General features: G+C 36.5%; 1 protein-coding gene across 1 annotated transcript in view; it reads left to right on the forward strand.

Moving 5' to 3' along the window:
• The first annotated feature begins 3,263 nt into the window (after nucleotides 1-3,263).
• Nucleotides 3,264-12,973, forward strand: part of LOC107007176 (CBS domain-containing protein CBSCBSPB3) — a 33,743-nt gene continuing 24,033 nt past the window's right edge. The window contains exons 1-4 of the mRNA XM_015205674.2: nucleotides 3,264-3,409; nucleotides 3,759-3,927; nucleotides 4,521-4,653; nucleotides 5,095-5,265. Of these exons, the coding sequence (XP_015061160.1) occupies nucleotides 3,264-3,409; nucleotides 3,759-3,927; nucleotides 4,521-4,653; nucleotides 5,095-5,265 (619 nt within the window). The remainder of the gene's footprint in view (nucleotides 3,410-3,758; nucleotides 3,928-4,520; nucleotides 4,654-5,094; nucleotides 5,266-12,973) is intronic.

Below are 12,973 nucleotides of genomic sequence, written 5' to 3' on the forward strand. Positions count from 1 at the left end.
TTCATGACCTCCCATTGTCAAGTTCACTCGGTGCTAAGCTTAAGTCTCTTTTGAAATTTCTTTAATGTCTTTACTAATCATCATAGCTTATTGTAGGTCATAGGGTCTAACCCTTGTATAATCATCATCATCATCATAGCTCAATAAGAATTGCATGAGTATAGTCCTTTCATTACAATTCATATAAGTGAGGTTAGCACATTAACATATCACTTCATAATAAAGCACATTGATAAATCATTCATCATCCTTATAACATTTACATCTTAACCAACACCTCACAAATCATAGTCAAAGACATTTCAATTCAACATCATACCAACACCTATGTAGGCAATTCACAAGGTATACTTCAATTGAACTACATCACCAATCACAAACCATCATAGTTGAAGTAAAGGTTAGGATCATGAAGACTTACCAAATCTCCTTCAAAAGCCATCATCATGGTCTTACCATCAACCAACCAATTACATCCAATAATAGGTGTATCAACATCAATCAATAGTAATTAACACAAGAACTAGGTCAATTGCATCAGCACTATCCCAATTAACATCCATAACCTAGGGTTAAGATAATTTGGGTTCATCAAGAATTAGATCCAACTCCAACCATACATTACCTTAGTAAATCCATTCATGAATTAGAATAGATAAAACAAGTCTAATAATCAATTCATTCTTCAAATCCCATCAATTCATGACCGAGATAAAAAATTTAGGGAATAATACATGATCAATATGAAATTGTATCAATTAACATCAATTAATCAACAATCTATACTCAATTAGTCATAGGAAGTCACAATTAATCATCAATTTGAAGTTTAGAAGAAAACTCATTAGAACTAGAAAACCTAATGGAATTGGGTAATTTAGAAATCAACTTTGAAAGGACCTCTTGGGGAAAGGAATCCCAAGAGTGAAGAACCATACCTTAATGAAGATTAATCCACGAAATTTAAGTGAAATCCTAGAGAAATTGACCTTCTTCCTCAAGCTTTGTTCATTCTTCAATGGAGGATTTGGGAAGAGAGAAAGTAGAGAGAGGTGAGAGCTTTTGGATTTTGTTTTGGGAATTTGGGTTTGGGTGAGTGATAATTGACTTAAAATGACCCTTAGGCTATATATAATCACCCCCTAAATTACCCAAAATACCCCTCACTTAAATTGGTCATTTTGTGAAGTCTAAATATAAAAAATACGATTTTACCGAATATGGGAAGTGGCTCCACATCCCGGAGCCAACACGTATTTTATTTCCGAAAAATAATTTTTGGGATAGTGAGGTCCGTGTGGGCTGCGTCACGCAGCATCCCACTGATTCTGACTTTCGCAGGCTGCTTTGGCGGCCTGCCTACCCATGTTGCGGTCCTCCTCTATGACCCTTCGGGTGATTCTTGGGGCGTCGTTATTGGACGTTTAGACTCTTTATACTACACTCTAACTAACCAAAGTCTCTTTACAAGTTGTAGACTTCATTTGACCCTTCGAAACCATTCCCAAACATAGCAACATCAACTAGTTCAACTAGGCTAGTTTTCGGACTTCATGGACGCCCTTTGACGTCTTGGCTCTAAAACTTCTCGGATGACTTCTAAACATTATTTTAGGTCATAAAACAGTATCTAAACCTTGGACACTCATTTTAGGCTCTAGATTAGTTCTTAACTTTTCGGAGTGTTACAATAACTCATGAAAATCGTAAAATCAAAATACCATTCTTATAGGATCCCGACACTTTATCAAAGCTTTGATCAGATATCGATCAGGGGCAACATAAATGAGCAATGTTAAGAAACTCAATAGTTGATGAACCTCCCTAGCATGATCTCATTTAATGTTCTCCCACCATTTCTTAAGCTTATGTGACACTTCCACCACCATTCGAGTATTGACAAATTTTGGTAATGCCATTGTTAATCCACAAATAAAACAACAAAAAGAAATTTTAATTTATCAATGATCAATGATAACACTGACACATAATTATGCATTGGTCTAGTGGGTGTCGGACCCCTAGGACAATAAGATGACGTCTAATAATGTGGATTGATACCAAGGATCAAACCACCTATGTTTGATCATGTTGACCTAATTATAAGGTGGATATAACATGATCTCAAGTTTCTAAGAATTGGATAGATACAGACGAAAAATATTCTTATTCAAGAAGGTACATGGTCCCATGGTAGAAAAACTATGCGCTCGAACACATGTATGACAACTTCCAAAAATGGAGATTTTGAAAAGAATTTGTGACAAACCTAAGGTCCCAACATCACGTATGTATTGATTGAAAGTGAGTCTTTCATGAACAAAATGACAGTTATGAAAGACAGTTACAACTAGCATATCGATTAAAAAAACACATAGGCAATTCAAAGAAAGTTATAAACAAATAATTGCGATAGAATAATGCAGATATCATCAATTACTGAAAAAAATAGCATTAATGTCTGACCATCACAAAACAACGAGGTTAAAACATGTACTCCGTCCGTCCATTTTTACTTGTGGTGGTTTCTTCTCTTAGATTCAAACTATAAGAAATTTGAAAAATATTTAACGATGTATTTTTCATCATATTGACAAGCAAGAAATTGCAATTTATAGTACTTTTAGTATAGTTTTTTGAATATCTATTTTTTTTGTTTAAGATATCGAATTAATATATACTCCTTTCGTTTAAAAAAGAATGATGTTCTTTCCTCTTTAGTCTGTTTCAAAAAGTATGATTTCTTCCTGTTTTGATAATATTTTAATTTCAGTTTTCCACGTGGCATATTTAAGACCACAAGATCAAAGGACAATTTTATACATTTGACCTAACTTTAATTTAGGATCACGAAATTCAAAAGTTTTCTTTATACTTCTAAACTCCGTGTCAAGTCAAACGATGTCATTCTTTGTGAAAATAAGAAAGTGATATAATTTAACTATGATAATATCAAATAAATTTGAAAAAAACACGACAAATAAAAGTGAAGGATTCAATAACATATAATAACAGTTATGAGATGTAAAATTTTGAGTGCAACAAAACCATCCACGTAGGGTAAGAAAAGAGAAGTTTAGCATTAATTAAATGACGAGAAAATGAAGAGGTGGGAGAGAGAGCAGGGGCAAAGAAAAAGATTTGCAGAGGAGAGGGTTTGGGTTAGGGCACGGCATCTTCCCAGCCACCTCCTAAACCCCATTGAATTCTCTCTCGATGTGTTGATGCCTTAGACATATTCTCTGAAAATTCTGGAAAAAACTATGAGTAGTCAAGTGCCTCCAGCGCCCAGGCGCAATAGTTTGGTACAGAAACGAAACATTTCAACTTTGAAGAAATCTGTCAATCAATCTGACACAAATCCTCCTACTAGCCAGAGCCAGAGCAAGCCTTCTTCTCCACCTCACTCGTAAGATATCAATCCAATCTTTTTTATGTTCTATTATATGGAAGTCAACCTCTATTTGCTTTTCATGAGATGTGGAACATGAAGTATTTCTTTTCTAAATTCTTTATTAAATGTTCAGACACAATTTTGGGAAATCTTAGGGAAACCGCAATTTATCATCTTTTTCTACTACCTTCTGGCTACTGTTCTAATAGTATTACCTTTACCTTCACAAAAAGATTCACTAAGTTTGACAAAAAAACACTTGGTTGTAGGGGGAACCATATATTTTATCTTACTTTTGTGATAATGTTTATGCATGGTAGTGGGCACGTTTTGTGCATTTCGATGCTCACATGTCTTCTTTTAGGTCCGTTGCTGGGGAGAGAACAGTGAAAAAGCTAAGGTTATCCAAGGCACTGACAATTCCGGAGGGCACCACCGTGTCCGAGGCATGTCGGCGGATGGCAGCCAGACGAATTGATGCCGTTCTACTGACTGATGCAAACGCCTTACTCTCTGGCATAGTAACTGACAAGGTCTTCTGAAAATGCTCCCTTTTTCTTTTTTCATTTTATGTGATCGCTTTGGTGAATGCATTCACATGTTTGTTGTACTGCTTTTTGTAAACTTTTTTTTAAACTCCAGGGTTTATGCATCTCTGCAGAACTTAGTTTGTTCAAGAAGAACAAAAATATCCATTCTATCAATTATAGAGCGACACCTTTATCAAAAAAAATAATTATAGAGGTCTGTATAATTAACATTCAATGAACTTGATAGTGGTCAGTGAGACCAATCAAATAGATAAGTGGATCAGGAGGCTGTTTTTTTTTCATTTTCTTTTAGTATTTTCTTCTAGATATGGTAAAACCCAACACTTCTCCCCAAATCCACAGGAGCCCAATGGTGTCTTTTTCCAGCTTTTCCCTTGGTGACAAGAACCCCCAACTTCATGGCAAGGTTATTCCTCCCTTATCTATGAGTAGACTAGAGAGTTGTTAGACTATTAAATGAAATATGGAAGGTACATTTACAAAAGTAAAACTAAAGACATCTATAGAAGCATTGAGAATTAGTTCTTTCTCGTTTTATTGCCTTGTTGATTTTTTACTTTCGGATTTTTGTGTAGGATATTGCAACTAGGGTTATAGCTGAGGAGTTGAGGCCTGAGCAAACAATTATTTCGAAGGTCATGACCAGGAACCCCATTTTTGTGACTGCAGATTCATTGGCTATTGAAGCCCTTCAGAAGATGGTGCAAGGTGTCTTTTTTGACATATTATATTCAGATTTTCTCTCTCCCCCATTAAAAAAGAGCGGAGATCATAACAAATGTTCATAGACCTGGACCTAGTTTCATCAAGGAATTACTTTACAATTAATATAGCAGGATTAGTTTTTCCTTTTCCATTCCTGTAACTAGCATGAAAAAGTAGCAATTGAAACTGGCAGAGGACATGGCATATTGCTTTAGTTTACGAAGTTGGAAGCTGCTTGTTAATGTGCTTGTCTTGTACTTGAGATACACGTTGATCTGGTGTTAAACCTGCTAGATTATTAATACTAGTGTTTCTTTTTTCCAATAGAACTTTTATATCCTACATTCAGTGTGTATTTACAAATTTCTACCTTGAAGTAATCTGATAAGAGTCTTATTTCTTTATTATGATTTTTGTGTTGTCTTGTTTTGCTCATATCAACAGGTAAATTCCGCCACCTTCCAGTTGTGGAAAATGGTGAAGTTATAGCATTGCTGGATATCACAAAATGCCTTTTTGATGCTATATCAAGGATGGAGAAGGCTGCAGAACAGGGAAGTGCAATTGCTGCAGCTGTTGAAGGAGTTGAACGACAGTGGGGGAACAACTTCTCGGGTTAGTTGTGCTCCATTTTATAATACTGCTTCGTGAAAGAGTTAGTTGCTGCGATCATGTACCAAAATTAATATAATGTGTTATCTATTGAGACCTCTATTTATTTTCTCTATCTATAGTGAAACTTTTCAGTTCTCCCCTGTGGTATGTCAGCTCTTACCAGACTCATAAGTTCCACTGCTAACTAGTTACTTGTCATGGTTGGGTAATTACGATTTCTGTTGAAGAGCTTAGCTGAAAATTCTAGCTTCTACATGAAAGCAAGATTTGGGTGCATGTCAAACAAATTTGTTTCTGTTGTTCAGATTTATTATTTATTGCAGGAGAGTTGCTATGTAGTAGATAGCAAGGGATGCTTTAGAGTAGGCCTGGGCAACGAACTGAGCCGGCTCGGGGATTGGCTCACTATATTTAGCTCAACAATTTAGCTTGCCTCGGTTAAAGCCGGCTTGGCACATTTGGTGATGTCGTGATTACCTTAAAACTAAAATTCATCCATTAATCTTAATTAAGCTAGCAAAATGTCAATTCAATGATTGTTATTTTATTATAATAAATTAATAATCATGTACATCTTTCATTAATTTTAGTCAGAATAGATCGAGAGCCCCGTAGACTTGTCGAGTTTTTATTTGGTTCACACTTGAACTTTGCATTGACCTCTCTCTTAATTTGGTAATTTGATAGTCTTGACACGCTGATGTGGCAAAGAGAGTGAATGTACTCTCATTTAGGTGCGTGGGAGCAAAGAAAAATTGAAAAAGTCAGCTTTCAAGTGGGTGTTTTCAACTATTAATTGTCACATAATCAATTGTATTTCTCTATATTTTTTCTAAATATACATTGCACATTTTATTCGAATGTGCTTTTTATTCTCACAGATGTAGTGATAATTTATTTCAACTATATACATTTCTTTCTCTTTCTGGATCCATATTTACAAAATTTAGTTGGAACTTTATTTGTTTTAGCCGAAATAATGAAGTTCAAATTGGAATTTTCTACACAAAGGAAAAAGAATGTGCATTTTTTCAGGCAAAGACTGTTTATTTCAATTGGGTGTTCTTTTTTTTTTTGGTCAACTGCATAAAATACTTTTTTGAAATTTTGTTTGTTTCTTCTTTAGATGCAATTATTATTCATTTCTAACAGTGCATTCTTCTTTTCCTCGCCTTGATTAGATTATCATTATCTTTAGCCAAATAAAAAAATAGTCAATTCTTATTTGCATTCCAAAGTGTGAAGGACATAAAACACTTCATAGAAGGATCTTGGAGAAAACAGGGTAGAAAACTCAAGCTAGATTGGTGGTCACCCATAGTTGGAGCATACTCAATTCTACGAATTTCAACTGGTGTTGAATTAGGTTCTTGGTCTACCACTTCAACTATGTTAAGGGTTATAAAGGAGATCGGGAAAAATGGGGTTGATGGTTGGAGACGGAGCTCAAAAATCATTTGAGATGGGCTCAAATTAAAGTAAAGGTTCCGCCAGAAAATATTCCGACATCTGTTAAAGCTAAAGATGGGGAGTGGAGATTCAAGTTATCGGTATCGGTAGAGGTGCCGACAAAATTTGAAAAAAATTGGGTTGTTGAACAATAGAGGATAAAATTTTTCATGAAGAAAGTGATGACATCTTGTGTCAATCAACTGTGGAGAAAGGGAAAACATAGAGTTAGGGTAAAGAGAAAAGATTTGCTGGATAATGGAAAGGATCGTGGTTTTTACATAATGGACATAGATGAAGGGCATGTGGCTGTATGCAATTATTCAAAAGGAGTAGGGCCAGTGGACCATTTTTGCCCTAGCTATGTTGGGGGCCTTTTCTTCATTTAAAAGAAAGTGGACCTTCCTCTCATTCAAATGAGAAAGGGCATAAGGGTTTAATGAAAAAGCCTACCAAGAATTTTGATCAGCTAAGCACTCTTGGGCCAAAGCTTATGGGTCGATCCTCTATTCAAAAGAATGTTGAACCTTTTATGAATGAAATTAACTTATGGCCCATCACCATATAAGTTCAAGACAACTATCTACCTTATGTTAACCAAAGCCTGATATTGAAATTGAAAAAATAATAGTTCCATAAAGAATAGATCTTTTGGGAGCCAAAACCCAACTATATGCAGAAAAGAGAAATTTGAATAAAAAAAGTGAGGAATGCAGTGAAGTGAAGGAGAGACGGATGACATAGGCAATTTGAAAAAGAAATTCATTGGGTGGCCCAACTCCAATAAATGTAGATGCCTTTCAACAAAGACGCAAAGGAAAAAAATAAATCTGTGGGTCCAAAACAATATTCTCGAACTTAAATGAGGCTACTTCATTGTTGTTAAAGATTGATCAAAGGAGAGAGAATGTGACTTCTCCAACTATGATATCAACATAAAATTTGGATAAGCAATTGATTTTTAAGCAGATGAAAAAATTGTGTCTTTGATGTTAAATTCAAGGATACGTATCCAAGGAGCAAATCAAAAAGTAGAGAGTAAACAAACTGCTCAGTTGTGATGAAGTTGAAAATTCTAGCCTGGAATGTTGGGGGGTTAAACACGAAGGAGATAAGAGAACTAGTTAGGAACAAAATTCAATCGGTGGGAGCATATATCACAGTCGTGGTGGAGATAAAGCTAAATGGGATAGTGGGAAGTTATATACAACAACTGGAAGGAAATAGATGGATGGGGGAATATGGACGGAAAGCAATAGGGACTAAGGGAGGAATGGTGATCAAGTGGGATAAATGGGCTTGAAGGAGGGAAGTATTAGAGAGTGGTAGCCAAATGATTACCTATAAATTAGGCAGAGTAAATCAGGATCTCGATTGGTTTTTCACAGCTGTTTATGCATCCTGCTGCATGAATGAAAGAAAGGATTTATGGGAAAAGTTAGGAGCAATGAGAAGTATGTGTGGGGGGGAATCGTGGGTTGTTTGAGGAGATTTTAACACAACGAGGATTCCCTTTTGACTTCTCCAACTGCATCGACGAGTTAGAACTCATAGATTCTCGGGGTCTTTCACTTGGGGGGGGGGGAACTCACCTCAATGCCTCCAAAATAGGTAGGTTGTTGTACTCCTTCCCTTTGGATGAAATGTTCACTAGGATTGGTCAAAGTTCTCTTCCTAGACGTGGGTCTAATCACAATCCCATCCTTTTGACTTGTATGGGTGAAACATTCAGAAAATTGTACTTCAAGTTTTAAAGGTGGTGGCTGAATGTAGAAGGTTATGAAGAAAAAGTCTAAGAATGGTGGTGCTTCTTTCTTTTTGCACTTTTGGCTACATTCTCGCAAAAAAATTAAGTTTGTCAAAGGCAAAACTCATAGAATGCAAGGAGCACAAGGAACCAGAGGACAAGGAAAAATTATATTTTAGATCAAATAGGGGACTTGGAAACCATCCGGGAGAGAAGACCCTTAATTGATGATGAGCAGCTAATAAAGGCTCGTCTCGCTATGGAATATGATGAAGTGGCTAGAAATGAAGAGATCTCTTAGAGATAGAGTTCAGTGGATCAATAGTGGGGATAAGAACACTTAGTTTTTTCACAGAATGACTACTTCACGCAGAAGGCTCAACACAATTGTCTCCATTATGATCAATGGGGAACAATCAAATGACCCTGTGGCCATCAGAGGATCTATTGTGGATTTCTGCCCTAATCTTTACAAAGAAACAGAAATCTAGAGACCTTTGAACATACATGAAGTACAAAGAATCTCAACAGAGTAAAAAGAGAGTTTGGAAGGAGTTTTTAAGGAAGAAGAGGTACTTGCAGGTCTTAAGATGTGTGTTGCTGATAAAGCTATTGGCCCAGATGGCTTGATTATGGATTTCTTCCAATCCCTTTGGGAAACATCAAAGGGGGAACTAATGTAGACACTTCCTAGATTCCACTCACACCAGAAGTTTGAGAAGAGCTTCAATGCCACTTTTATAGCTTTGATCCCTAAGAGTGTAGGGGCAAATGATCTAAGAGACTTCAGACTCATCAACTGGCTCTTTGGTGTCTATTAAGTCATAGCAATGGTGTTGGAGGAGAGATTAAAGAAAGTAATCAACAGGGTTATAAACAACAATAAGATGGCTTTCATTAAAGGGATGCAAATAATGGATGCTGATTCTATTGCTAGTGAGTGCATTGACACTAGGATTAAAGAAGTTATAGGAATTATGTGCAAGCTAGAGTGCTAGTCATAGAAAAGGCTTTTGATCACATTAACTGAAATTTCATGTTGAATACAATTAGGAAAATGAGATTGGGGAACAGGTGGCTTAAATGGATAGCATTCTGTATTAAAACTACCAGGTTCTCCATTCTGATAAATGAAAATCTGCAGGTTTTTTTTTCCAGCTTAAAGAGGCCTTAGACAAAAGGATACCCACTCCCTTTTCTGTTCATTATAGCTATGGAGGGGTTGGACAATCTGATGAGGAAGGCTGCAACAAATAACTGGATAAGGGGTTTCACCATTAAGAACAGAAACAATGAAACTTTGGAGGTGACTCATCCACTATATGCTACTGACATAGTAGTTTAATAGTGAAGCTAAACAAGAACAAATTTGCTACCTAAGGCTAATCTTAGTAATCTTTGAAGCTTGCTTTGGTTTGAATATTAACTAGAGGAAAAACAACATTTTCCCAGTTAAAGATGTACAACAAATTCAGATATTTGAAGTGCAGGTTGGGGAGATAACCACAATCTATTTGGGAATGAGATTGGGTGCCAAACACTAAGCAATGAATATATGTGATGGAATAATAGAGAAAACATAGAAGAAACTAGCTCTCTAGAAATCACAGTACCTCTTTTTGGGTGGTAGAGTTGTATTGATAAATGTAGTCCTAGACTCATCGCCAACCTATGTGATGTCCTTATTTCCCATCCTTGACAAGGTGGTGAAAATATTGGACAATCTGTCGAGGAACATCTTGAGGCAAGGAAACAAGATTGAGAAAAGTTTAATTTGGTGAATTTGCTCAAAAAATGCCTTTGGAAATTTGCCCAATAGGAGCATTCCTTATGGAAGTGGGTAATTTTGCATAACTATGGTCAGAACCGCCGGATGTACACAAATGAGGTGTCCCACACCTATGGTGTGGGGGTTTGGAAGTCAATCGGGAATCTCTGGTTGTCATTCCTGATTCTCTCAAGCCTAAGAGTAAAAATTGGAAGGGGAGACAAGTTTCTGTTCTCGAAAGAGAATTGGAGTGGTCATGGGAATTATCAATCTTTCTTTCCTAGCTTGTTTTTAATTAGCCTGAATCCTAACTTCAACATACAAGAAGTGGTCTCCACAAGGTGTGAACTTGATCTTTAGAAAGTTCTTAAATGACTGGGAAGTGGCATGGGTAACCGAACTCCTATCCTTGCTAGGAAAGCATGCTTGACACATGAGGCACTACGAAAGAGGGGGATCAATATAGCCTCTAGATGCTTGCTATGCAAGGAGGTATCAGAAACCAACAAACACCTATTCTTGCATTGTGAAGTTACAACACAAGTATGGGCATTATTCACTACTGTTGTCGGAGTACATAGGATCATGCCTGAGCACACTGCAGACTTGCTTAGTTGTTGGATCAGGAGAGGAGGAAGCAAGAGCTAGAAAAAATGGTGGAAGACCATCCCAGCTTGAGAGGTACTAGAGGATCTTTAAAGGAGAAGAGTACTCTATACAGAAGATTAAGTGGATAGTTAATACCTCTTTAGGTTTTCAGTGTAAAGAACAAAATATAAAAGAGGAAATCCAACTAATGGATTTTATAGGATCTTTGTAAGTATTTTTTCCGTCTTTTACTATGAACTCTTTGGAGGTGGCCAACATAGCCATTGATGTTGAAGAATACAAATTACCAGTTTTAAAAAAATTATACTGAAATTATTGTTGTTCCATTTTTATTTTACGGAACTGACCTGGAAAAGGTGATTTAAATAATTAGTGATCTTAGAAAGATAAAATATATATTTTATTATAAGTAAAACCACGTGGACAAAAAAATCCATGTGGAAGCATGTGCATCACACATTCAGGATTGTAAGCGTTCAAGGGGGTTGTGGCTATAAATAACCAAGTTGAGGGGATATTTAGGACAATGTGAAGTTTTGGTGTGCACCAAATAAAACTCGACAAGTTTAGGGTGGTCGTAATCTGTTCTGCCTAATTTGATGTAATTTAACTTTTTATAGACATAGTTACTTAAATTTATTTTATGGGAGGAATGGTCTGGTAGACTCTCGTACTTGTATCAGTTTGTATTTTGAACCCTTCTACTTACCTCTTTGTCATCTGGACCCCTAAACTAAATAAAACACAATATTTCAAACCCTTTTCTCATCATTGGTGTGTGTGTGTATTACACTCAATTTACACATTAAATTCTACATCATTTTTTAATAACACATCAGTATTATTATTATTTTTTAATGGCACATCAGATATTAAATATTTAAAATAAATAATATTTTTGAAAGGTGCAAATTTTTTTCTCTCTATACTCATTTTCCATATTCCCACTTCATCTTCTTCCTCCCCACCCTCTACCCTTCATCCCAAAAAATAAAAATCAGCACCTGCCCCTATCGATTTTCTTTTCTTCTCTTTTCTTATGGACAAAACACATATTCTATTGTATATCCCGCCGGCAACATGAATTTCCGATCATGGATTTCATCTTCCTCCTCCATCAATACCGTCGTCGACCACCGTGTTCCTCCAGCAAAAGGGGTGTTTTTCGATGATGCAAGTAACTTCTCTGATTCACCCATTAGTACTGCTTCACCGTCATTATTTTCTCAAAAAACAAATTCTCTCAGCAGTTTACAAAGCAATCTCTCACTTTTAACTTGACCTTCTATTCCTTCTCTCCAAAATCTCTCCCCTGGAACTTTAAACCTCGCTATCTCCGCCCGTTGCTTAAATTCTCTAAATCCCAGAATTGCCTATGTAACTTTCCTTGCTATGCATAACAATCTGTTATATGTAGCTTCCTCAAATGAAATCAACGTTTTCGAACTCATAAATTTCACACTTATGATATTTTCAACAAAGACCTATCTTCTGGTTCTGCTAAATCTGTTACTTTCCTCGCTGGTAAAATCTTTATTGCCCATCAGGATTGTGAAATTCGGGTGTGGAAATTAACACCCAATAAGCAGCATAAACTAATCGCAACTCTCCCGGCGCTTGAGGATCGATTACGCCGATTTGTGTTTCTGAGTAGTTATGCAAATGTGAGAAGACATAAGAAAAAAATGTGGATCAAACATCATGATGCTGCTTCTGGGTTAGCTGTGAATGAGAATTTGATGTGCTTTGTTTCGTGGAATCGGTGTTTGAAAATTTGGGGAGGTTCAGAATTGATGTGTATTGAATCGATTAAAGCTCATGATGATGCAATTAACGCTGTTGTTGTAGGGAAGGATGTAACAATTTTTTACATGTTTGGCTGATAAACGAATTTGGGTTTGGGGGAAATCGTATGCAGAGAAGAAAGGTAAAATTGGTTTGGTTGCGATGTTGGAGAAGTATAAATCGGCGGTGAATGCATTGTCGTCAAGCTTCGATGAGTCTGTGTTATTTTCCGGTGCCTGTGACCAGTCAATTTTGGTGTGGGAAAGAGAAGATAGTACGAATTACATGGTGGTTACTGGTGCATTGAGAGGTCATACAAAGGCAGGGGTGGGTGGGTGGGTGGGGGATCT

The sequence above is a fragment of the Solanum pennellii genome, chromosome 12 (genome assembly GCF_001406875.1).
Source record: "Solanum pennellii chromosome 12, SPENNV200".
Lineage (NCBI taxonomy): Eukaryota > Viridiplantae > Streptophyta > Magnoliopsida > Solanales > Solanaceae > Solanum > Solanum pennellii.